This window comes from Gracilinanus agilis, chromosome 5, assembly GCF_016433145.1.
Source record: "Gracilinanus agilis isolate LMUSP501 chromosome 5, AgileGrace, whole genome shotgun sequence".
NCBI lineage: Eukaryota > Metazoa > Chordata > Mammalia > Didelphimorphia > Didelphidae > Gracilinanus > Gracilinanus agilis.
In genome coordinates this window covers 88594105-88621743 of record NC_058134.1, presented here as the reverse complement: position 1 = coordinate 88621743, position 27639 = coordinate 88594105, and the positions used below count along the sequence as shown (strand labels likewise).

At 36.7% G+C, this 27639-nt stretch overlaps 1 protein-coding gene across 1 annotated transcript in view; it reads right to left on the bottom strand.

Annotated features, from left to right (window-relative positions):
- The window catches only part of PTPRN2 (protein tyrosine phosphatase receptor type N2), a 1449868-nt gene that overhangs the window by 68731 nt on the left and 1353498 nt on the right, over window positions 1-27639 (bottom strand). The window contains exons 15-16 of the mRNA XM_044678956.1: window positions 25182-25329; window positions 489-562 (exon numbers count right to left, since the gene is read on the bottom strand). Of these exons, the coding sequence (XP_044534891.1) occupies window positions 489-562; window positions 25182-25329 (222 nt within the window). The remainder of the gene's footprint in view (window positions 1-488; window positions 563-25181; window positions 25330-27639) is intronic.

Below are 27639 nucleotides of genomic sequence, written 5' to 3'. Positions count from 1 at the left end.
TAAAAAGAAAGTCTTCCCCTACTGGAAAAGCCTAAATGGAATTAATTCATAATTCTAAATTTTTCATGGAGCCATTGACCATTTAAAAATATGATAGTTTTGCCTTCTGAGACATTTTCCTTCCCTTTCTACTGAAGGAAAAGAGGGCAGGCAATTCAGAAAAAGACACATACAATAATGGAGACTCCATCCCCCACAGGTTCTTTTAATAGTTTCCTGATATTTCACCATTCACTGATTTCATTGTCCAATAAGTTTATTGTTTAAACCTTGAATCTACTTTAACCAAGCTAGAAATTCCTGTCCATTAATAGGATCTGAGCAGAACTTCTACAGCAGGTCAGGATTTTTTTTTTTTTTTACTTACCCTGTCCTGGAAAAACAGCTGTGGCTATTTTTCTAAACTAAAACAAAACTGATGTTCTGGTTCTATTAATGCGACCTGAAGAAAGGCCAAGAGTTGACTTATGATCAATTTACATACTTACAATGGGACTTGCATTGATGTAGTCAGAATTGTTGTGGCTATTTTCAGATTTCAAAAGTATCCTGGAATGATCATCTGCAAGCAAATCCAATGGAAAGGGAAAAAAAAGGACATAATTAGATTTCTGCTCAGTACTTCCATCTGCCTGCATGTTATGCTGTTTTAATAATGAATGCTGTCAATGCTGTTCTCTCTTAGGTAATGTAGTATATACCATAACAGACCTCTTTTCCTTGAAATATTTTCTCAAATAATTTTTTCCCACATATTATTAGGCAGAAGTTTTTATTCTTTTACCTGCTCTCTCCTTGTTTTCTCTCTGGTCCTTCTAATTTAAGTGGATAGAGGAAGAATAAGAAAGCAGAAAGGGAAAAAGAACACACATTTTTTCCTTGGAACTCTGGAAGTCAGATGGTTTTTACTTTGACTGTGAATATGGTGAATAGGTCTTAATCTGTGCTGTGTATGGGGACAATCTTTTGCACTCAAGTCATAGATTCCTTGGGACCAAAATGAAAGGGAAGATTGAGTGACTATAAGTTTGGCCAAGGAGTCAGGAAGGTTTGGGCTTCAAGTCTTAACTGATATGCTCTAGCTGTTTTGATTATCAGTACAGCCACTTCTTGTTGTCCAGGTCAAAAGTAATATTGAAGATATGAGTGGGTGAAATGAGTCTTCCACTGGGGAGCGTTCTCCCCTATTCCCTCGTTGGAACATATTTTACAAAAGACTTCAAGCATCATTGATATATGATAAATAACACTAAGAACAACCACTTTTACTCAACTTTGTATAAACTATAAAGGGCAGAAGCCTAAAGAGTAGAGAAACCTTATTTTTAAATGGAAAGGAGGAAGACGCAATAAAGAAGAGAAGGAAATAGAATCAGGAAAAAAATCAACATTTTTTACAAATAGAAACTATTTACGTAATATTGTAGCCACCCACTTTTTTGGGGGCTTAAAGTAATCCTCTATCTATATAATCTGTAGCCTACTTATTCCAGTCACCTATTATATCAATTTTAAGAAAGAAAAGGTCCCTCAGTATTACCAGCAGCCTTCCTTTTATAATACAGTGTCCCAAAAATCACAGTATAGTTGTCAAGCTATTAAACTCTAATTTTGGGATAACCCTGAGTATTCTCATTCTCTCTCTCTCTCTCTCTCTCTCTCTCTCTCTCTCTCTCTCTCTCTCTCTCTCTCTGTGCGTGTGTTTTAGAAACTTCTGGTAGTTGGCATTTTAAGGGAAAAATCATGGAGAAAGTAAACATAAGGTCAGAAAAATTGGCTTGCTCAGGCAAGGTAAAACGACATTTGGTGACATTCATAAGGGATATACAAAACCCTAAAAGATTCCTTTCTTCCTCTCCTTTTGCTTTTTGTAGGGTCTAGTCATTTTTATTTCTCTCCTCTTAGAAAAGTGCTTCCTGAAAACCTACATGGACAAAAACCCTGAAAAAAAGTAGTTTTTTCTTTCACTGAAAGGTTTTTTGGTGTTACAATGCAGAAACACATTTAATTTTTTTTACCTTAAAAAATAAAGACAGCTTGGGCCCAGGGGACTCCAGAAGCAAGTGTTAGCAATGGTAGTGCACTTTTTACCTTTATCTCCAACCCTGATGGCAGTTTAACAGGAGAGCCTGCCTTTGCTTGTTGGCTTCCAAGAGAAATGGGTCAGCAAGGGGTAAATATGAGTTTGGGAAATCATGGTTGGAAATATATGAACTTTTTAAAAAAAATTCATTTTTCTTCCATTCTCAGAAAACTTGCTTATTTTTTAGTCTTGGAAAAGTTTGCAAATGTAGAAAGTGGTAGAATTTTTTTTTTAGCAAGAAACTTGAAGTATTACAATTTGCTCCATCAGTGCAATGGGCAACTTCTCTGAAATGTACAATTTTTAGAGTTTCTTGGGGGTTCCAAGAAAATAAGTACCGTGTCCAGAGACATATAGACAGTGTGTTAGAGGGAGAGTTTGGCACCAAAGCAGGTTTTCTAAGGTACAGAAGGAACAATCTGTTATGATAAAATTCCTCTTGGGAGCCTGTGGAGACCACCTACCTCCCTGATGGTATTAGAGATTAGATTTGACATATATGAAAATAAAAGTATTGATTTCACTGATACAAGGAACTCTTGAATGGGGAAATTCTACCCAGTGTAGGTTGATACCTTTTCTGCAATTTATAATTTTAGAAAACTGTCTGAAGAAATGAGAAGTGAACACACTGATCCAGGGTGACAAAACCAGCATGTATGAAAGACTCTGACGTTAACAAAATGCCTTCCTCATACAAATCCACTGACCCCTGCCCTCTTGCTGGAAAAAAAAAAAGATATATATAAATCAATGATCCTATGATGCTGTTCCTGAGCTCCCTTTTCATCAGGGAGAGGGGCTCGGATGGGAGGAAAGGAATGTGGATTCGGTTTTATGTATGCCCAATATGAAATGGTTTTAAAAGGAATGTTGTTCTTCACTGCCAAATCACCCTCCTCGATGACAAAAGAAGTGATTACTTGGATGTGAAAAGTGATATAAAAATACCATGAACTAAATGACCTTGGCCTCTTACAAAGAGAAAAGAAACTCTGAGGATGCCAGGAAGTGAGTTTAAAATATTCCAGACAGGGAAAAAAACCAAAACTGGTCAGCGGTCCTCCTCCTTTCTCTTCCTCCGCTTCGCAAACACTGCCACAAAATTCAGGCTTTCAGACACCATTTGCAAAGGCTGGGGACGTCTGGGTACATCAAAGCCACTGACTTGTATTTTGCTCAGAAGTGGGCACCCTTTTCTCAAGGGCTTCACCAGGGTCTCATTGTTCAGGGCTCCACAGAAGGCTGGCATAAAAGAGCAGGAGTTCTGGCTGCTTTACCGGGACTCACGGGAGCCCAGCTTTCATTATAAATATTTTCAATACAGACAACTTTAGGCACTTGTGATAGCACTGCTCCTCATTGTCTGAGGGAACTCCATAACGGGCAGGGTCACTATAGGAAAACAAGATGGTGGTGGGTGGGGGGGCACCATGGAAGGGACGGAGGGGAAGAATTACGGCTCGGCGATTTCCTGGATCTGGGAGCTGGCGCCCGTTTTAAATGTGCTCTATGGCGGCTGGAGACGAGCCCCCTCCCCTCCTCCGAGAGCTGAATAGGCACTTAGTGAGGTCTCAGGCTGCAGAAAGTGGGCCTTCCTGAGGCTACTCATCAACAAAAGGGCAGGCCACAAGAGGCGAGGGCTGGCCCCCGGCGCTTTGTAAGCAAACCAGCAGCAGAGAAAGCAGCTCCCACCCTCACTGGGCTCTGCGAGAGGCATGCCAGCTGGACTCTCTAATGGAGAAAGGAAGGAGCTGCCCCAGAAGTTGGGGAAACTGATTGTAATGACAATGCCCTGTGGTGACCTTCCCGTCCGCTAGCTGGGGAGACTTGCACCTGAGCCTGAGATTTGGGTCTTTTCTGCTTACAATGGTGCTAATCACTCCATGGAGCACCGCTGAAGTGTTGTTTGGTTGGGATCACCAGTGGTCATTTGTCTGAGTCTGGGGCACCATTCTCTCATTTGGGGGGGGGGGAGAGGAAAGATGGTGGAGTCCACAATTTATTTTGTATATTTTTATACAATATACAATGATAAATAAAAACGAATACTGAAATGCACAGCATATTGATATCATATATTTAGTATTTTTTAAAGTTGGAATCAATTTCGTTTTGGATATCTAAAAATTTTGCACTTGAGACAATTGGAGATTTCTTGGAAGAAAGAAAAGGGGAGTTAGGGTGGAAGGGGAGGGGCGATGGTGTCACAAAACCAGGCCTGGGAATTACTTGGTCTAATGGGTAAATCATTAGGCCAGACTTGAGTCTGAAACAGTTATTTAGTTCCTGGTCTGGCTCTGCCACTTGGACAAATCATTTAGGCTTGCTAGGATTCAGCTATTCATTCATTCATTTATTCATTTACTTATTCAGCCTACAAAACAAGACTATGTGGTCCCTACTCATTTCATAGAAATTTTATGAGGACCAGTGAATGAGAGGCTGCATCTTAATCTGAGATTCTGAAAAATTCTTCATCAGAGCCTGCCCTGAAAGATGAACCAATTTGAACAAGGCAAAAAAAAAATCAAGCTTATAAAACCAGGCCAATCCTGTACTTGAATTATTGTGTCTTGTCCCCTCCTATTTTCTATAAGGAATTATCTTCCCCCCATTTTCCACACACATTTCAGGCATTGACTTGAAAGTATTTTAAGAGAGATGATTTAGAATGCTCTGGGCTAGATCTTGGCATTGTAATTGTTTGCCAGGAGTCTACTTCAATAGGTAAATCTGTGAATTCTCATTAAAAATCATGCATGCAAATCATCCTGTCTTCCATCTAGTCCAATAACTTTATGAGTTAGCTTTTTGTAATGAAATTCCAAATTAAAATTTAAAGGAAGGGAAAAAGGAATAGGCATATCACAGGAAGAACAACACCCCCCCCCAACACATGATGAATAAGTTCACAGGGACCTCTCTGAATTCCTAGGATACCACCCCATCTATCTCTGATGTTTGCTCCTTGTTGTGTACCCTTGGCTAAATGACAAGCTATTTGGGTCTCATTTGTAAAATGAGAGTTTTGGACTATATGGCCATTTGCATCCCTTCCAGTTCTAAGTCTTAGATCAATTTATTCATTTAGGATTTCTAATATGGTTCGTTGTTGTTAGTTATCTTTTCAAACAAATATTTTGCCTCTTCAATTGGTTTGTTAATTCCTAGTAGGTGGAGACTGTATCTTATTGTAGCTTCTACTGAATGAAGAAAAATATCTTACAAATAATGTGCATTCAATAAACATTTTGATTAAGAAATTATGAAGAGAGAAAAGAAGGGAGATCTCAGAAGACTGCATGGGGAAAAGGAAGGAATTTTCAGTGACCATACATTTATAATGACTTAAAAATATACATATGTATATATGTTCATATATATAAACATGGTGATGCTTCATTTTTGCCATTTCTGCCTTGCTTCCTTGACTTTCTTTAACTCCCTGTTAAAATCCCATCTTCTGCAGGAACCTTTTACAACCCCTATTAATTCTAGTGCCTTCCCTCTGTTAATTATTTTCTATTTATCTTAAATAGCTTGCCTGTAAATTTTTGTTTGCATGTTATCTCCTCCATTGGACTGAGTTTTCTGAGCATAGACACTATTTTTTGACCCTTTATGTATCCACAGCACTTAGCTGAGTGCCAGTCTTATATAGATGGCATATAATAAATATTGATTGATTACTGAGAGACCGACTCTATCTTGCCAAATGATATGAAGTTAACCCTGAGTCATTAATGACACTATATTTACTTCCACAAAGACCTACCAGAAACAATAAAAACCAAAATCCTTATATAAAACTGTGTGCTTCCTAAAACTATGCTGATAACTAAACTTGATTCATTAATAGGCTCATGGATCTGGAGCTGGATATAGAATTCCTTTATTTTACAGATAAGGAGGAAGAAAGCATGGGAAGGTAAATGACTTGTCAAACATCCCCAAGATAGAAAATGTCAGAAGTGGGATTCAAACCCAGACTTTTTGACTCCAAAGCAGTATTCTTGACACTGTACTGTGCTATATAGTGCAAATCAATATTAGCTCTTATACAAGCAGGCTTAGTTATTAGAAGTAGAAAAATAACTTCATCTATCATATAATTCTGCAAATATAATGCCTCTAGATATCATCATAAGTAAGGCATCAGAGTACTCAGCAGGCCTTTATAGGCATGACTGCCACCATTATTGGAAAGAGAAGGTCCTTAAAATGTTGGTGAATTGTAAAAAGGATAATAGTATCTTTTTTTTTTCTTAATAATTCTTACTTTCTGTGGTAGTAACAACTCTAAGACAGAAGGGCAAGGGCTAGGCAAACACAGGTAAGTGATTTCCTCAGGTTCATACATCCAGGAATGTCTGAGGTCAGATATGAACCCAGGTCCTCTCTATCCTCTGTCCCCAAATAAGAGTATCTTTTAATGTTACCTGACCACAGTCCATATCGATCCTTGGAGCCGAGATTTATTTATCTCAAGGGACTTTGTACTCATTCAAACTTGTGATCCAAGGATTCCACTATGAGTTTTATTATTATTATTTTATTATATTAATAGAAAGTAAAGACTCATCTCCACAAAATATCCCTAAAGGCAATGTTTGAAATACCAAAGAGCTAGAAAGAAACTGTATGCTTAATGACTGGGGAATGGCTGAACAAAAAGTGGTATATAAAAGTGGTACAATATGACTGCATCATAAAGAATGTAAAGAATTCATTTGTATGAAGTGATGTTGAATGAAAATAGAAGAGCCAAAAGAAAAATATGCAAAATGCGTACAATTATACAAAAGAAGTCAACATTCAATGGTAACAAAAAAAAAACTCAGCTCAAATAAATGCATAACATGGGCATTAATCTCTTCTTTTAACAAATGACGAACTAATGTGTAAAGTTTAAGGTATTATCAATCACAATGACTCTTTTATGCTATTTATAACTATTTAGAAATCTCACAATTTGCAGGGGGTTAACTATGACTTAATTGGAGTTTGTATCTTAAAATGAATGCATCAATAACAAAGATGTTGCTTTGGAACTCTCTGAAAGGGTTCCTTTTGTTATAAGTTCTAAACTGAACCACACTGAAGACACATTTTGATAAATTAGTATTGCTAATAAACATCAGGAACAATCCAGATGATGGTAAAAATCCATACAATAGTAGAAATTAAAATGCTTTTCTTCTCACTGACAAGTTGCTTCTCTTTATCTGGGGGTACATCCAGATAAATATCTACTTGTTTGGTTGGTGGAACATTGTTTGTGATATGGATGCTAAGTACATTCACTGGGGAGGAGACCAATGCAGTGATCTTTCCCAATTCAATAAGATCTCTTGACTCTTCCCTTTGGTATAACCTCTTAATAATATGCACTGAAGTTGTCCATGACAAATGGTTATCAACTGTGGGTGCCAGAAGAAATCTGTCTAAATATAGAAACCATTTTCATATTATCTGTAGTTAGAGCATGGCCCTGTTATCATTAGAACTCTCTGGAGAGTGTATCTTAATTTACAATTATTGTAATAATTAAATTATAAAAAGTGGTTCAGAGAGAGAGAAAGCACCAGCCATGAATGGCCAGCCACCTTCCCTTCCAAGAGCTGGCCCTGACTGTTCACCTTCTCACTGTGGATTCCAGAAAAAAAAACTCTGTACTTGAATTTATGCTTTTTTTTGGTGGTGGTGGTGGGGTAAGGTCCCTGTCCTAAGCCTCTCCGAATGGAGCACCTGATCTCACAATGGGTTTTCCAGATGCCAGAAGTCATAAGACCTTTAGAATGGCCACACAGTGCAGATTTCCACTTTTCTTTGCCACATCATCTTATGGAGCTTGTTTAGAGAAAAAGAAAAAAGTTTTATCTCTATTCTTATTCAGCAAGTAGGTGGATGGAGAAACACTTCATAGCTTCAATTTTAAGATTAAATTGTTTTTTCTTTTGAAATCCAAAGACTTTTGGATTTTGTATTGGGGTGCCAAAAAGTGGTATAGGCTAGTGTTAAATATACATAGCCCCAAATAAGGCTGCATGACACATGAAATTCATCGGTGAGTGCAGATACAACAAGCATTGAAAGATTGGAGAGTGCTAACAAATATTATTAGAAAATAGGTACTTAAAAGCTACTATTCAAAATAGGGAATACCTTTCTAGAAGACAGTGTACCTTCTTATCTTTCATCAGAACATCAATTTTTATAAAGGAATCATCTCTATATTTAGGCTATTTTTTGTTTTTGTTTTTATGATTAGTTAATGAGGGTCACAGGATTAAAAAATAATTGCATGTAACCTTGGAGAACTTATGTGTAGATTTGTTACTGGAATAAAATGAAGAAAATTTTTTAAAAAGAATTGTTTTTTACTGATACACTTAAAAAATTCTTGTGTCACTTTTTTTTAAACTTTTACCTTCATTCTTAGAATGGATAATAAGTATTGGTTCCAAGGCAGAAGAGTAGTAGGGGCTAGGTAATTGGGGTTAAGTGAATTGTCCAGGGTCACATAGTTAGGAAGTGTCTGAGGCTGGTTTCGAATCTGGGACCTCTTCACTTCAGGCCTGGATCTCTATCCTCCACCGAGATGTCCATTTTTTCACTTTTCCCACCTCTATACCTTATTCTTCCAAACCCTCCCTGTCCCCCTCCACCCCCCAAAAAAAACCAAGAAAAAGAAATAAACGCAATAAATACATTGGCTTTATCTGAAAACGTATGCCTTATTCCACACCAAAGACAACCCTGTCTGCATTAAGAGGAGGGAAGCATGCTTCAATTCATTAAAATCATGATTAGTCCCTGATTAGGGTTCTGATTTCCTTCTTTTTTTTTCCTTACATAATTGTGGACATTGTGTAAACTGTTCTCTTGGCTGCAATCACTCAAAATTTTTTTCTTAGGAAGAAAAACCCCCAAACTTCCTAACCGTCCCTTTCCAGTGACAAGGCAACACACATTCAGCCCACAGGTAGATAGGAAAAGAATGCCATTTTTTCCTTCTGGACACTAAAAGATAATTGGGATGCCCAGATGTTAAGAATTCTCATTCCCAGTAAAGATCTCTACAATGTTTACTTTCATCACCAGTACCTGGAAATAATTCTTAATGGTAAATGATTAGGGCTAAGTCTGGATCTGAGATGAGAAAATGCTCCTTCTGCCCTTCACTGGAGAGGTGAGAACTATGGATAGGCAACATTGCATGAGCTGGCAGATTAGGCTGATGTGTTGAATGATTTTGCTGAACTGAACTGTTTTTTTTTTTGTTTTTTTTTTTAGTCTCTGTTATAAGAGAAGGCTCGAGAAGCAGTGGTGTTGTTAGGAGAAGCTACATTAGAAATTAATGTAATGTGAAGACAAAATGGATCAATTAAAAAAATGATAAGGCAGGATGCTTATCAATGAGCTCCTGCAACGTGGAAAATCAACCAGTACTTCGGTAACAACAATATTCCACCATATTGGACATATGTGGAGAGTAGGAGCTCAACCACCACAACAAAACATTAAAAAGCTTCTAAAGCAAGCCAAGCCCTATGGTGGCATTGGAGATACAAATGTAAAAGTGAGATAATCCATGCCCCAAGGAGCTGACATTTTATTGGACTATGAACTAAAGTGGGGCAGCCACAAGTTGGTAGACATTATGAATATCTTGAAACAGACTCAACTGTGGCATGCTGGAACATCAGAACAGCCCACTCAAAGGAGTTCAGTGCTCTTTCCAGAGCTCCTTTTGAACAAAGAGATTAGACAGATGGTGACAGAAAACAGCAAAGGATGATAGAATGGAAAAATATGACCAATAGTTACAACCTGAAAGACAATTTAGGTAAAGGCTACTGTTTATCGATTAACCTTTTTAGTGGTGGTAGTACACACGAGTAAATGCTATTTGTGATAATAAATTCATATGTTAATCTAGCTTTTTATCATTTGACCATGAGCATCCATGTGGCAAAGTGGTTAGAGTGCCAGACTTGGAGTCAGAAAGACTCATCTCCCTGAGTTTAAATCTGGCCCCACATTTACTAGTTGTGTGACCCTGGGCAAATGACTTAACCTTGTTTGCTGTAAAGATGTAAAGATGTACTTTACATCTATAAAGTAAGATGGAGAAGGAAATGGAAAACCATTTCAACGTCTTTGCTAAGAAAACTCCAAATGGGGTCACAAAGAGGTGGACGTGATTGACAAATAAACCACCTAGCTTTCCTTACAGAAACCCTAGATAGGAAAATTTTATTAATCCCATTGTGCCAGTCAATAAACTATGATTGGAGAGGTTGGGATGGGTCATGGAAAAATAAATGGAAGAGCCAGGACTTGGACTCATGTTTTCTGTGATCATTACAGCATATCTATGTGTGTATATATATACACACACACACACACATACCATATCTATATTGTATATATGAAGAAACCTACACAGTAATAGGATAATTTAATTAGATAATAATGGTACTAACTTCTATAATGCTTTAAAGTTCACAATGGCTTTTCTCCCCCACTACCTAGTAAGGGAGGCAGTTAGAATACTATTAGTCCAATTTTCCAGATGAGTACACTGTATGTAGTACAGAAGGGTGAAGGGATTTGCCAAATCATCCAGCTAGAGAGTCAGAGCCAATAATTGGACTCCAGGTCTCCTGACTTCGTGTCTGGGGCTCCTTTCCACTAGAGCCAAATGTCCTTCTGCAAGTGTGCCACATGTCTAGGGGCACTGTATTGTGATGTCAGCATGGAGCTGACCAGCAAAATAGCCAGCAACAACACCCTTGTGGCAGCAGTAACACTGGAAATTCATACTTTTGAAGTTTTAGGGTTATAGTGTAAATTGAATGTAAAACAATCTTTAAGTGACTGTATGCAGAACATTGTTCTTGAGAGTAAATGTAAAACATGGTCACTAACCTCAAAGAAGTTACAATCTGGTTGGAAAGATACAGCATATAAGGGGCAGCTGGGTAGCTCAGTGGAATGAAAGCCAGACCTGGAGATGGGAGGACCTTCGTTCAAATTTGGCCTCAGACACTTTCCAGCTGTGTGACCCTGGACAGGTCATTTAACTCTCATTGCCTAGCCCTTACTGCTCTCCTGCCTTGGAACCAATACATAGTAGTGATTCTAAGAGAAAGTAAGGGCTATTAAAATTTTTCTTTAAAAAGATACAACCCATATACATAAATGGGTCATTAGTAGAAGCAGGAAATAAGTAAGACATTTTCTTAGAGCATTTGATCTGGCTCTTTTCTTTGTTCTAATCACTTCCTATCTGATATTATACATATCTATGGATTACTGTTTTCCTTTGCTTACCTTTCCTCCCCCAGAATCTCTATCCTCACCCTTCCCATAAAATATTTGAGGACAGTTTTCATTTTTATACATCTAGTCTGTGCACTGCATAGAAGAGCTACATAATAAATATTAGTTAAATTTGACTTTGAATCATTAGCTAAATGGGGTCAACAAGAGTTAGAGGAGTTAACATCCTCTACATGACCTACTGCATGGTTTCAAGTAAAGAGGAAGGTACTGAAGCAAGAGAAGACCTAGAAATTATGGTACGAGTGCTCTACCAGCTCTCTACCTGATGGGGACTAGGGGGATGAGACTACTTGTCAAAGAGAGAGAGATCATGTAGCACGTTCATCACAAATTCTAAAACTTTCCTTAGTCCCTAACATTCAAAGGACCTTTACAGGTTATGGTTCTTGGAATAGAAGCTATTCATTTTATAACTGTTTTTAGAGTTCAATGAAGTATCTTAGAGGATCTTACTGTCAAAAATTGAAATGAAAAAAATGAATCATTCTTATTCCATTCCTCAAAACTAGTACTCCACTTAGACAATCGCCATTTGTAGTCTAATAAAGGGTATAATTTACAGGTAAATATAAAAGCTATTCCTCAGCATGAACCAATATCCTGCTATTTTGGGGTGGGAGGTAATCTCTGGATAATCATTTTATCTCCTTGTGACTCAGTTTCTTCTTCTGGAAAATAGGTACAATCACTGCACTTAACTCATTTGATCATAATGCATGTACAGTATTTTGCAAACCATAAGGCATTACACAAATGCCAGCTACTAAAATTAGAATTATAAATAACAAGGGACATTGTAGATAGACAGCCAACTTCAAAGCCATGAAAACTTCAATCTGTGTCCTGCTTCTGATATATATATACCCTGTGTCTCTCTGGACTATTCCCATAACCTCTCAGGGCTCTAGTCTAGAAGATTCTAAAGTCTGGTCCAGGGACACTTCCAGGAAGTCTGCAAGGACAAGTTCTCTTTCATGATAATATTTAAGACTTTAAAATTCCATTATGATAGTGTTGATAGATATAAAACACATAAATAAAAGCTCTTTGGACAGTTTTGAGGCCAAGCAGTTTAAGAACTGATGCTCAAGATAATTCCCTAAGACTAAGTTATAGAGAAGGTTTTAACCTGCACTGTTCAAAAGAGTTTCTTCAAGCAGGAGTTCCCTATACCACAGGTATCTATATCCACTATTATTTTATGTGGGGTATCTCAAGAGTCTTAGTTTATGATTAAGATTTAATAACTTTACAAGTATCATTGCTACAAACATTATGAAATACTCTTACTATACGAAAAGCCAATTATTCAAAAAATTAAAAGACGGATACATTTCTTATTAGAACGAAAAGGTAACCACTATCATGCTATACATTGTTCTCATTGACTTTCAAACTTTGTATAAACTTTTTATCAGCTTCTTCTCAGTGACTGAAACGATTGCATTGAAAAAATAATCCATTGAGTCACATAGAGGATTTTATTTTTAATCAGAGCTCTAAAAGGGCAGCTGGGAAACATAGTAGACAGAGTGCCAGACTTGGAGTTGGGAAGACCTGTCTTAAAATCTGGCCTCAGATACTTCCTAGCGGTGTGACCCTAGACAAGTCACTTTACCTCTATTACTTAGTCCCTGCTATTCTTCTGTGTTAGAATTGATACTAAAATGGTAAGGGTTATTATTTTTAAATCATAGATTTAGGATCATCCAAAGAAAGCAGTTTGGGGGCATATATGATAGTTTTGATATGACTTCACAAGAAAAAGTCTAATGGAGCTAGATCATGTGGCCAAACAAGAAGACCTCTACCCATTCACCTGCCTGAGAAAGTATTATTCAGACTGTAACATAAACAATACATAATGTCAAAGAGCCATAGCATGTTAAATTAAAAAAATTATTATTCAAAATTCACAAACCTAAATAAATGTAAAAGGAATTTAAATAAACTTTCAAATGATGTTTTTATATAGTTATAGCATTTATACTTCTTAAGTTATGAAAGTTTAAATCTGCACTAGTATTTCCAAGATAGCTTATGTATAACGAAGTTGTATTCCCACATGGTGCCTGCAGAAAAGCTGTCTGCATGGTATTGTCAAATTGGCAATGTTTTTAAACATTATGTAAGGTAAGTTCCCTTGAATAAAACCCAAAAGGAAGTCATAGACAAGACTTGCTTGAGATACAATGAACCAGTAAGCATTTATTAACCACCAACTTATGTTCCCTTGAGTAAAACCAAAAAGGAAGGCATGAACAAGACTTGCTTGAGATACAATGAACCAGCAAGTACTTATTAAGCACCAACTTATGTAGTAGGTACTGGAAATACAGAAAATGGTACCTAAAATTCTAGGAAACCTTATATCCAATCAGGGGCACTTCCACATTCAGCAATAAACAAAATAGATATCAATAAAAATATTGTAGATACAATTACCATCCAAGGCATACTGAGGATGGAAGGAGGCACTAGGGGCTGGAGTCTTCAGAAATTGGCCCCTGTCCTGACTCCTGAAAGAAACTATGGATTTGAAGAGGTAAAGGTGAGAAGGGACAGAGATGGGAGCTTCAGTGTTGTGTACTCATTGACTGACTTTAAAAGAGTTCAGTCTGCAGCATGTCTCAAGCATGATTTTTCACTTAAAGGTTAATCAGGAACTGTGAGATTGGATCCTTCCTCTATTTCTTAATTATTAGTTATTGGGAAACTATCAATATTTACATTTAAAAAATGAACCAAGATTTCTTTGGCTCACTTGGAAACAAATGAAGAAAGACATTTAAACTCATGAACAGTGAATCATATAATGTTAAGAATCAGAAGGAACCTTAGAAAATAGTTTTGTTCAATCTAGTTTTATAGATGCACAAACTATGGGCTAATAAGGAGACTAAACAATTTGCTCAAAGTTATACAGCAACTCATTTCACCTTGTTTGCCTCAGTTTTTTCATCTCTAAAAGGAGCTGGAGGAGGAAAGGGTAAGCCACTCCAGTATCTCTTTTACAAAAACCCCAAAAGGAGCCATGAAGAATCAGGTGTGACTGAAAAATGACTGAACAACAGATAGTTAGGGAAGAGCTAAGATTATACCGCTCTGTTGAGGGTTTTTTAATACAAATCTGCGGAAAGTCTGAAGAAAGTTTTTAAGGGAACATTCTTCTAAAAGAAGCTGCTTTTACTATAGCCTTTAGATAGCCTTGTGTAAAGCAAATATAGTTGGTCCATAAATTTTTTGGATTCTGAATGTTTATTTAGCAATTCAGTTGTTTGGAACTTGGAATTCATTTTGTTGTAGAAATGTGAAAAACGTTTTAAAATGACAAGATCTCAAATTTGTGCCTGCAAATTTGCTTAAACTGTAATGCAGCCAAATTATTGAACATTCTTTCCATGGATGTCCTTATGAGTTAATAGATGGTTTGCAAGAGATGCTGTGAACTAAAAAAAGAATCACCTTGGTAGAGTATAGTGGGAAGCCTACTTCAACTTAGATTTTGTTGGTGTTCAAATTATGATTATCACTGAGTTTGTACTCACAGTCTTTCTTTCCACCTAGGAACAGTAAGAGCTTGTATTCTGTTAGAATAACTTTTGAGAAACCAGCAGAATCACTATCATCATGGTGATATATAACAACAGGACTTTAATCGAGGTTGAAATAAGTGTTAAACTTAAGTGCTAGTTTGATTTCTAGGAACTATGTGATATATGAGAAAAGCAGAAAAAAGAGGGGGAAGACCTCCTTCCTTCTCTCTTCAGTATAGAGTTTACTGTAGGAGAAATTTTGAAATTAATAAAATTCATTTGGCATCCTTCCCTCTTCTTTCTATAACTCTTTCCAATTTTTAGTGTGCTTTTCCTCAAATTCCACTGTCCCCATGCTGTCCTGGCATAGCCTCCCCATCCCATACAATAGCATAGCATTCCATGCTGGATTCCCTTACTTTTCAAGTATCCTACACTTATAAAATGACCATCTCCTTATACGCAAAATGTATGTTGATTTGATTGATTGATTGAGTTTCTAAAGTGCTAAAGAACTCAGGTTAGAACTTAAGTCCTGCTTTTTCTACTGAATCATGCTTTCTGTCTACAAATTCTTGCTGAGTTAAAAACTTTGAATTTGAAAACAGTAGGTTTAAAGAACTTCAATGGGTTGACTGCTATTTTTTGAGTATGATCTTCAGTTTAAGGAGGTATTGGAGAGGGAAATGATAAACCACTTCAGTATCTTTGCCAAGAAAATCCCAAATGGGGTCGCAAAGAATTACACCTGACTGAACAACAGCAACAACAATCAATATAAAGAGGTATTTAGTGTGCAAATGTAAATAGGGATAGAGCCTAGATTTTTGAATTCATTGGTACAATGAGGAAACTTCCATTCCTAAATAGGCACCTTCTCTGCTTAGGGGACTAATAGTATATGCTATAAGAGGAATTTCAATGAAGGACTTTATGGCTCTAAAGATGAATCCCTGTCTACTATACTGCTATTTAGAATTAAAGGTTCTTTAAAATCTGACCCCTACCCATCTTTCTAGTCTTCTTATACTTTTCTTCCCTCCATGCATGATGATCCAGGTAGACTGGACTATTTATAGTTCCTTGACCATGACACTCCATCTTCTGAATCTGTCTCTTTCTCTTACTGTCCCCCATACCTGAAATGCTTTCCTCTCTCATCTCCCCCTTTTAGTTTTCCTGACTGTCTTAGGGATTCATTTTAAATCTAACCTTCTACAGGAGTCCTTTTACAGTTCTTCTAGCTGTTAGTGTCTTCTCTCACATTACCTTCCATCTACTGTGTTTATATTTTGTGCACATATTAATATTGTCTCCCTCTTTTGAATTTAAGCTTCTTAAGGGCAGGGGTATTTTTTGCTTTTCATTGTATTTCAAATATAGTCCATTTCTTTATTTTTTATTTTATTTTAATTTTTTCTCAATTACATGTAAACAAACACATGTATACTCTTAATAAATACTTGTCTCTCATACAAATGCATATATACATGTTTACACACATATATACAATTACATATGAACATGTGTATGTATGCTATGTGCATAGTGCATATGATATTGTGTTTGTAATGAAGAAGACTTGGGTTCAAATCCCATCTCTGACACTTGTTACACAACCATTGGCAAATCACAGTCCCTCCGAGCTTTGGTGTAGTCATCTGTAAAATGGAGATAATGACAGTATCTATCTCAAAGGACTGTTGTGAGAATCAAATGAGATAGTTCAATAAGGTATGCAAATTTCATACTGATGTCATGGTTCACCAAAACACACAAATCTTTTTCCTATAAGCTTCTGCCTAGAATAGCCTCACCCATTTTATATTTATGAGGTTGGTTTTTTGAACCCTTGAGAGATTTTATATTTATTACTATAAAATTTCCTCTTTCCAGATTCAACATAATGTTCTACTTTTTGAGATCCTGTAGAATCCTAGTTCTGTCATTCAAAGTATTAGTTCTCCTCATTTGTGTCATCTACATATACAGTAACTATGCCATTTATGCCTTTATCCAAACTACAGATAAAAATGTCAAATAGTTTCAAGTTAAGGACAAATTTCTGAGGTATTCATTTTGATAAATATATAAAAAGGTCTAATTCTTAATTAGATAATCAGTATTTCCATGGGGAGACAGCAGGTGGCCTCAAGAAGTCAAAATGCTAAGGGGCTCTTTGTCTTAACTGTGTAAGCCCTTGCTGATAAAAAGAAAGTGAAATAGTTTCAGGAAGTACAGTTTTACTCTCTTTGATATTTCTTTCCTTTGAAGATGGCTTCTTCCTGGCCCCTCTGCAACCTGCAAATTGTCTTATTTAAAGATATTTTGCTCCTTTTGTGTGTATAAAACCCTTTGTGCTAACTGACTCCTTGGGTAAAGAAGTCCAAGACTGAATTTCATCCTCAAGTCTCTCTTTCTTACAACTGCAATAAAGCTGGATTTTGATCATAATTTGTTTTGTTAATTAAATATTTTCCCCCCTAAACACATTGAACACTTCCTTCCAAGTTGAGATCAATCATTAATGACTATTCTTCAGGTTCAGTCATTTAACCAGTTCTCAGTCTAATGAACTGCACTACCATCCAGTCACATAGTTCCATATTTTCTACAAGAATAACAAGAGAAATTGATCCACAGCTTTGCTAAAGTCCAGATAAACTCTATTGCACTCTACTATTCTTCCAGTTTAGTAATCCTGTCAAGAAAGGCAACATGCTTACGATGGCATATTCTGTTCTTGTTGAATTCAAGCTAGCTCTTTGCAATGACTATTCTTGGTGTTCATTAAATATCACTTTGATAATATGTTCTAGAATTTTGCTAGGACTTGAAGCCATGTATATTGACCTATAGTCTATACCAGTGGTTCCCAAACTTTTTTGGCCTACAGCCCCCTTTCCAGAAAAAATATTACTTAGCCCCCTGGAAATTAATTTTTTTTAAATTTAATAGCAATTAATAGGAAAGATAAATGCACCTGTGGCCATCAATGCCCCACTGGATCACTGCAGCACCCACCAGGGGGCAGTGGCACCCACTTTGGGAATCACTGGTCTATTCTCTCCCCTCTCTTCCCTAAACAAACAAGACATTTCCCTTCCCACTTCCAATATATGATTAGCTCTTCCACCTTTCATGATCTTTTAAAAACAAAATCCTTACCTTCTGTAGCTTAGTATTATTTCTAAGACAGAAGAGTGGCAAGGGCTAGACAAGGAGGGTTAAATGACTTGCCTAGTCACACAGGTAGGAAGTGTCCAAGTCCAAATTTGAACCCAGGTCCTCCCAACACCAGGCCTGGCACTCTATCCACTGTGCTATCTAGCTGCACCTTTCCATGCTTTTTAAAAACTCACTAACAATGACTCAGTCACTACATCTACTATTTCTTTTAGTTCCCAAGGATGCAGTTCAACTGGGTCAGGTGAGTTCAATTCATCAAAGGCAATGAAAAGATTTCACAATCTTCAGAGTTCTACTGGGTATCAACTCTATTAACCATATATATTACAGTTTCACCTGAACTGTTTTGGAGATATGTATACCATTTACTATTTGTCTTCAAAAACAAAATGACTAAAATAATTTTTTAAAAATTCTGTTGTTCTTAATCTATTTGTTCTGTAAGTCCATGTTATAGCTTCTATGACCTTAGAAAGAAAATAATGCATCTCTCTTCTGTAAAATAGAGATGTTTCTCACAAATGATACTCTATTCTACATACTCAAATGCATCTGTCTTATCATTGATGTAAATACTCTCTCTAATGATGTGGATCTCAGCTGACCAATATCCGCCCAGCCAGTGGGACTCTTCTCTATGTCCTCCCACAGATTTGCCACATGGGATCCACCTGATGATGTCTACTAATTATTGTTCTTATTATATAACCAATCAATTTTTTCCATCATACACTGATGATGTTTCTTACTTATTTAGTATACACTGTAGCACTTGCTATGTGCAAGTTGTGTTCCTTATTAGACTGTGAACTTGAGAACAGGGGCCATATTTGTCCTTTCTTCATATTCCTAGTACTTAATACTATGCCTGGGACATAGTTGGTACTTAATGAGTGCTGTTGACTAATTCTTCATTCATATGATTTTTTTCCTGTGTACATGGTTAGACCAAACTCTTTTGAACCATTGTAGTTCTAAGAGGGTCATCGGTGTTCTGAATAAGTCATCAGTGTTCTGAACAAGAACACCTGAAGGAACCTACCACATCTGAAAAATGTGTTTAATTTGAGTTGTACTCTTATTTTCTCCATGACAATAGCAAAATCTTTGGTGAACACGCATCTCTCTATTTTTTGGTCTCATTTGATTTTAATGACCATAGAATCCTTGAACAAGTTTGTCTCATTTTCAAAGAATCTTGAAGAAACTTGATATATGGATAGAAGAAACTTAAGTTGGAAAAGAGCTTCAAGGCACCCTTTTGCCTTACCAAATCAGTCATAACTGAGCATAGTGGAGTTGTGTTTTCTCCATTTTCCAATCAGTTGTGGGGGAAGAAAGATGGAATCTGCTAAGCCTGCTTATTCCCTACTGCTACATATGGTCATTGAGGATACTTGTGATCTCATATACATATGCATATATTCATACATATATAGAGACATGTATATATAAGACATCTTATAAAAATTTATAAAGGTGGGAAAGCAGGTATTCAGGTCAGTAGTTGGTGTTCTCTTGGTAATCCTTTGTAATTAATAAAGTCTGAAGTTTTTGATTTGGTTTTTTAACATGTTATTGGTTTTCTCTCCTTCTTTTAAAGACTTGGTGAATTGATTCCTCAATACTTTGATAACTACATTGCTTCCTTCCTAGATTTCCTCTTTGTATTCTTGGTCCTATCCAGCTGCTTCTCCCATCTTTGTTCTCCTTAGTACCATTTCTATCTCCTTTATAAGCACATCTAGGGCTGTAAAGCCAGAGTCCAAAAGTGAGGGTTTTATTGTCCTGGATGGTGAAAAAAGCTCATTATAAAAATCTTTGCCAATCTTTTTATTTTTCCTCTCTGTATTGCCTGCTTTCATTTTCATACTTAAATGCCTTTGCTTAGTTGGGATTTTCACAAAGCTTTCTTTAAGCTGGTTTGACACTGTCACATCTCTATTTTATTAAGTAACACTGCCCATAATCTTCCACCATTCTCCATAAGATTTTACAAATGACTTTATATTTTAAACTAGTTATTACCTTTGGCCATAATATCTCTCTGGCTAGCAAATAAATCAAGTATTTGCTTTTTAAAGAGGCAGCTAGGTGGTGTAATGATAGCAATAAAAGAGCATGGGATCTAGAGAAAGGAAGTCTTGAATTCAAATCCTTTCTTGGACATTTACGTTCTACTCCATCAGTAATGAATCATTTCCTGTTCATTAAAGAAAGATGAATTTACTTTTTAATGATATTATTTAGTACTCATCCTGCCTACAACAGTCTGATTTTTTTCTCAAAGAAACTATTTTGATATGGAGGCATGAGACTATTACTTAGTTTATCAATTACTGATCCACACTTTCTTGTCTATTTCTAGCAGTTCTTTCCTATTCCCACCTTTACATTGAAGTCACCAGATATCAAAGCATATATTGATTTAATTTGTAGAATCTTATTAAGTTCTTTGTAAAACTCCTCTTTATTACCTGCAATAATGAGCTTAGGAAAATATTTTTATGTTTTTCCTCAAATAATTATCTTAAACACTGCAATATGAGATAATGAAATATGCCACAAAATGATGCTTCTTGTTGCTTGTGGGCGAATGGGATAAAACCAACTTCCCCAATTCCATTATTTGCATTTTCAACCTATGAAATCCTTCCCTTTAGTCACTTTCTTCTAGTTTCACTAAAAGTGAGAATATTGAAACTGAGTTTTGTTTTTCTGGTATTATGTCCCCTCACTGCAATTGAATTTTTAGAGTATCCACACCCAAATTAAACAGTATAGATGGTCTAAAAATGTTGGGATCCCTAGCACCTCTGCTCCATTTTCCTGCTTCTTTGCTATCATCACTGTAGAAATAGCTGGGTGCCACACAAGACTGAGAACTACTTTGTATTTTTCACTGATTTATGAATAATCATGACCCCAAAATATCACAGAATGGACACTGGCAATGAGCCTTTCCCTCCTTAGCTAGGCTGGTCCTCAAATAGATTCAATCTGTTGCTGGGATGTACCCAAAGCCTTTTCAGTCCAGTAGAAACTTCAGGAGTTTTTGATAGTCTCCAAAAGGCCAGGATCATCTCTCTACCACAGGGTCCATGTTGTGTGCGCTATATTTAACACATACCATAAGACTTCCAATAAATATGCTTAAATCAAGGAGGTTTCCACATTTTTAGTTTCATGGACCCCTCTGAGGTTCTGATTTTGACTATGGGTCCCCTGTATAGAGTAATGTTTTTTAAATGCATAAAATAAAATTCCTAGGATTACAGAGGAAACCAATTTTGTTGAAATTCAGTTATCCCAATATCTTTTAAAAAACAAGATCATGTACCTCAAATTGGGAACTTGTAGCTTAAATTTGCTTTAATACTAACCTTGGAGTAAATGCTGTAGAAATACTTTGTAAGTGAAGTGTCTCATAATTAAATACTTTAATACTTTTGTACATAGAACACTTCTGATGAGATTCAGAAGACCCAGTTCAACACTAAATTCTACTCCTTAGTCATGATTCAGAATATACACACAGATGCATATACACACATATGTATCTATATACATATTTTATTTAAAACACTACCCCTGGAAATGTATACATCGTACATTCTGTACAAAAGATCTTAAAAGGGCAAGTCATATATTTATTTGATGTGGTAAACTATGTTTATGGGAGCTATGTTAGGTTCTTTAGCAGTAGAATGGCATGATGAAGGTAATATTTTAGGAAGACTAGTTTGGTGGTAGTAAATAGGACATTAAAGGTAGAGAAATTAGGAAGGAAAATTACTTTTAGAGTAATTTATATATGAGGCAATGAGGTCCTCAGCTAGAGTAATGACACTGAATGGATAATAAGGGGGAAATAAAGGAGGAAATTCAAATAAAGAAGCAATAAGACTTTGTGAAATGTTTTCTATTAGAGATAGAAGAAAGAGTCATAGTTGACTTCTAGTTTCTAGCTTGAGAAAATGGAATCATAGTGGCAGTACTTCTAAAAATGGAGAAGCCGAGAAGGTGTGGTGTACTAATTACAATTATAACTTGTATTAAGTACACCTTCCACTTATTTATAATAAAATCAATGCAAGTTTTCAGTGAAGTATAACCACCTGTAGGGGAAAACTCTTCAACATTTTACAACTTCATTACAGAGCTAGTCCTTTTTGATCGTGAACAATAAAGATGATTATATCCAGACAAATTGTAGTGGGGCCTCAAGAAAAGGAGGATATAATTATCCCTACAGGAATTTGGCTAAGTCACCAAGAGTCTGAGCAGCACCATTCACCTGGTATGCTGTTTGCAATATCTTCCATCAAGGGATAGAAACTGGACTTGGGCAATGAGATTTTGGGAGAAATGTATAGGAAGGAAGGTAGAAATGGGAATGGTGGACCAACATGGACAGGACTTCATTTTTAAGGACTTAATTTGGGTTTACTTGACAAAATTAGCAATCCAGTCCTTCCTAATCTTGCTTTCTTTACAACTTCTGGTGGACTCAGAGCTTAGATTGACTTTTCCAGACACACTGGCATGCTAATCTTTTGGAGCAGTGATGTCAAACTCAAATATTGACCTAGAAAACCACATAGGTAACATTTATCTACAATTTAAGCATAAGGGCAGTTAGGTGGCAGAATAGATAGAGTGCCAAGCTTGGGGTCAGGAAGACTCAGGTTCCTGAGTTCAAATCTGGCCTCTGCTACTAGTGTGTGACCCTGAGCAAGTCACTTCACTTGGTTTCCTCATCTGTAAAACAAATTGGAGAAGGAAATGGCAAACCATTCCAGTATCTCAACAAGAAAACTCCAAGTAGGATCACAAAGAGTTAGATACAACTGAAATGGCTGAACAACAACAACAAATCTATTTTATTTTTATTTATTTTGTTAAGTACTTCTCCATAATGTTAAAAAAATCTTTACCATCTGTCTTAGAATCAATATTATGTACTGATTCCAAGGCAGAAGAGTGACAAGGGCTAGGCAATGGAGGTTGAGTGACTTACTCAGGATCACACAGCTAGGAAGTGTCTGAGGCCACATTTGAACCCAGAACCTCCTCTCTCTAGGACTGGTCTCAATCCATTGAGCCACCTAGTTGCTTTCTTCCCCAGTTATGATTTAATCTGGTTCTGGCTCCACTAGGGTAGCCTGAAAGCTGCAAATGACCCAAACAGCATATTCAACACCTCATTTGTAAAGTATTCTTTCCAAGATTCCTATCTCTTGTTCTCTCTATTTAACTTTTTGTGTAGTTAACAGCTTGTTTCCTTTTTCCAGACTGTGAGTTTCTTGAGTGCAAGATTATATCTTATTCTTCTTTGAAAACACCTCAGTGCCTGAGTTCCATATAAAATAAGAGCTGGACATATAGGTGATGATTAATTGGCTAGTCTTTCTGTCTGTCTTCTCTAGGGAATCTCAATCAAAAGAACTGATGAGAATAGATAATACTTTATCATTTACAAAGCACTTGATGACAATAGTTCTTTCTGATAAAAAGATTGTTTTACTTCGGGTATTACTGTAAAATGGGCATTAGGTTTAGAGTCTTGTAGATTTAGACTTGTGAGGGGACCCTAGAAACCACCTATTACAGATGAGGAGACTAGGGCCATACAAGTTGTGAATTGCCCAAGGCCACAGGGATGCAGGTGGGATTTGAATCCGAGTCCTCTGAACCAAAACCAGTGCTTTTGATATTGCATGTTGCTGTCTCTCTTCACAAGTAATATTATTATTAAGGAAAACTTAAAAAGCCAGTCTATAAAATTTGGCCTTTATTCTACATTTTGGACAGTGCCTTACAGTGTTAATTCCTACTTTAGGGCTTACTTGTGAGTTTGGAACTATGACAAAGATTATTCCCATTTTATAGATGAGAAAATGGGCTCTGAGCCATAAAATGCCTCACATCATTACTAGACTTTATTTTTAGAATTATTGTATAAAGCCTGTTAGCCTTTTGTGGGAAAAAAAACCAGGGTACGCTATGGTCAAAGGATTGATTTTATAAGGAAAAAAAGTACTGCATTCATCTGTGCTATTTGGGATTTGAGTGCACAGAGTCTCTCATTCCCCCAAGTTGCTACCCTTGAAAACAAAATGTGGTAGCTGTTTTTATTTTTTGAGGCATAAATGCTGATCACTTCAGGCTTACAGTTCATTGCAAGCTTAATAGTTAAGGACAGCCAGCATCTAAGGTACTAGAAAAAGCCAAGTACTGTTTCCAAGAGAGCCCACGGGGACTCCTTCACTGGACTTCAATATCTAGTGAATGGCCCCCTAATTACAAACTCCTGGTGTTTTTATATTGGTTAGGCATGGGATTGGCCCTACAAGAGCTGAGGCAGAGCTACTGCTATAGAATGACCGTTATTATTGCTTCTTCGCATGAAACTGCAACGAGTATTGATTCACTTGCTGCATTCAGATCCTGTGTAGCAGAGCCACACTTTTCACAAATAAAACAGAAGTTGACAAAACACGTATTCGACTACATTTGATGAATTTGTGAACACTTCTTTGCTTCAGGCTGGTCGGATTGTAATCATACAACTCTTTCTTTTTAGCTGTCTGTCTGTATCTACCCGTCTGTCTTGCTCCCAGATACTACTGTCTATCACTTCTAGTACAAAAAAGGGAAAAGAAAAGAGAATGTTTATAACTTTGGTATATTGATATTCCTTTAACAAGAGCATTTATACCACATTTTAAGCTCTGCAAAGTGGTTTATCTCTCCTGATCCTCACAGTGACCCTTGGAGGGAAGTGGTATTGTTCTATACATTATTTACAGATGAGGAAACTGAGGCAAAGAGAAGTTAAGTGACTCACCCAGTCACACAGCTAGTGTCGGAGGCAGGATTCAAACTCATGATGCAGCTTTCTATACACTGGAGCACCTAACTGTCCACTGTATCACTCACTCTCATCACCCTCCCTGCCCAAAAAAAAAAGTGATATAAAAGCAAAACATCAATCAATCATGTGAAATTATACATACATGTGAGCACAGCAGGAGAGCGATTCTTCTGCACATTCTCTTCCTTCTGGGCTACCAGAGATGTGTTTGGCTCAGCTTGGTAGGCACAGAGTGCTTCCCACTCTTTCTCCAGCCGGTTCTTATTCTTCAAATGGTCTTCCATGTAGGACTAAAATGAAAAGACAGAGGAATCAGGAAGGGGCTTCTTTTTCTCCCTCCTTTAAAAAAACAACAACATTGCATTCAGTCTTAGGATTTATACTAGGTATTGTTCCAAAGCGGAAGAACCATAAGGACTAGGTAAGTGGGGTTAGATGACTTGCCCTGGATTACATAGTGGGAAGTGTCTGAGGTTAGATTCAAACCCAGGACCTTCCATCTTCAGAGCCACCTCACTGCTCTTAGTGTCTTCTCTATTAAAGTTGGCCTTACTTTGTAGGTATAGTAGGGTAAGTGCTATCAATATTTCAGAGACAAAGCCCACAATTCTTTTAACTGTTTGAATGACACATATTGCCCCACAGGTCTTAAACCAAGCATATCAAACTCAGCTAAATTTTCTACACTTCTTTCATTCATGAAGCATCAGACAAGGACCTCCAAGAGGGATCAGATGGTTCAGATGGTTGGGAAGAAAGAAAGGGAGAGAATTACCAAAGAAACAGGGTAAGGTCTTTTTTTCTTTCAGGATTTTATTTTATAGACAAGACATACACACATGAAAAAGTTAATTATGTAAGGCAGTATATGATTAAGTACTAAATGAAGGGAACAGATAATAAGGGTTATATAGTTCAGAGAAAGGGGAGATTAATGGGGCTTAAGTGGTCAGGGAAAGTCTCATGGAATTCCCTTAGGCAGGATTTGAGCTGGCTCTTGAAAGCTGGGTAAGATTTGGATGGCTAGAAAGAAGGATCATAGGATCAGAAGGGCATAGATTTAGAACCAGAAAGGACCTTTCAGGTCATCTAGTTCATGTCCTCATTTTATAGATCACAAAAATGAGGTCAGATAAGGCAGCTAATGCCCATGGTCACATCTGGGATTTGAACTCAAGTCCTTTAAAGGCTCTAAATCCACTGCGCATTCTACCATATTACCCCGTCAGAACTAAGGTTGGTGTGTTACAGGAATAGGGTAGGGGTCCCAGCCACAGATTAAAAACTGCCTGGACAAGATAAAACCAGTGTTTGGGTCAGAGTGCTAAGAATTCTGAATTTCAGATTGTAAAATTTGACCTTTATTCTCTAGAGTATTCAGTAGCCTAATATCCTGATTACAGGGCTATGGTGACTGATAATGTCATATAAAATCTTATTAGAGAGACAGATAATTGTTGCAGTGGATAGAACACTGGTCTTTGAGTCAGGAAGAGCTGAGTTCAAATTCTACCTCAGACATTTACCAACTGCATAATTCTCAGCAAGTTTCTTAAACTTTGCCTCAGTCTCTTTATTTGTAAAATGTAGATACTAGTAGTATCTCCCAGGATTGTTCTAAGGATAAATTAGATAATATTTGTAAAGTACTCTGCAAACTTAAAGCAACAAGGTATATAATAAATGCATATATATATAGATGTAAACTATATATAATCTATATAGATATATATCATACATATATGGCACACTAGCCATTATTATTCATCATTACCATTATTATTTCTCAATCTGTAAAATTCACAAAGGCCCTACTTAACTGTAAATATTTGACTGTAAATATTTGTACATGTATAGATATATATGATTTTATGTATATAAAAGTCTTAATCCAAATAAAAGTGAGAATAAATAATAGCATGAAACAATTATCTCATATAAAGGGGCCTAGGAGCCAGAGATAAATAGCAACATTTCAACTAAACAGCATTTCTACTAATAAACCCCAAAGGGGCAGGAAAAGCCACTACATAGCATTTTTACAGATAAAGACTTTGCAGGAAACCTTCCATTTTCTTTTTTTTTCTTTTCCTTTTAAAGAGAACTACACATTGTCTAATAAATACTCCTCTGCAAATGATTCCTTGGAAATGTTTCCCTCAAAAAAGAAAATCACAGGGATGCGTTTTGCTTACTGTAAAAATCCCTTATCTGACCAATCCACATTGTCAGTTAGTTATTCCAAAACATCTCCCAGATAGCAGAGGCCACTGCGTCCTTTATGCGAAACTTTGGAGTAGGTTTCAAACCTTTAAGTTAATCATCACAAGGAAAAAAATTTCACTACATGACTGTCTACAAGCTTCACAAATAGCCAGGCATTGGGGTTTGTTCCTCTTTGAAAAGGAAGTATTTATTTGTCAATTAAAAAAAAAAAAAAGAAACGGGCATACTGTTCCTTAATTCACCATATCGGCTTCTACTAATTATCTGGATGGCATTAGAGATGGCATTCCTCAAACGTGTATTATAGAATTTACCCAGACAATGGAAAAATGAACCAGGCCATTATGCCATGTAGGAGAGTACTGGGATTAGGC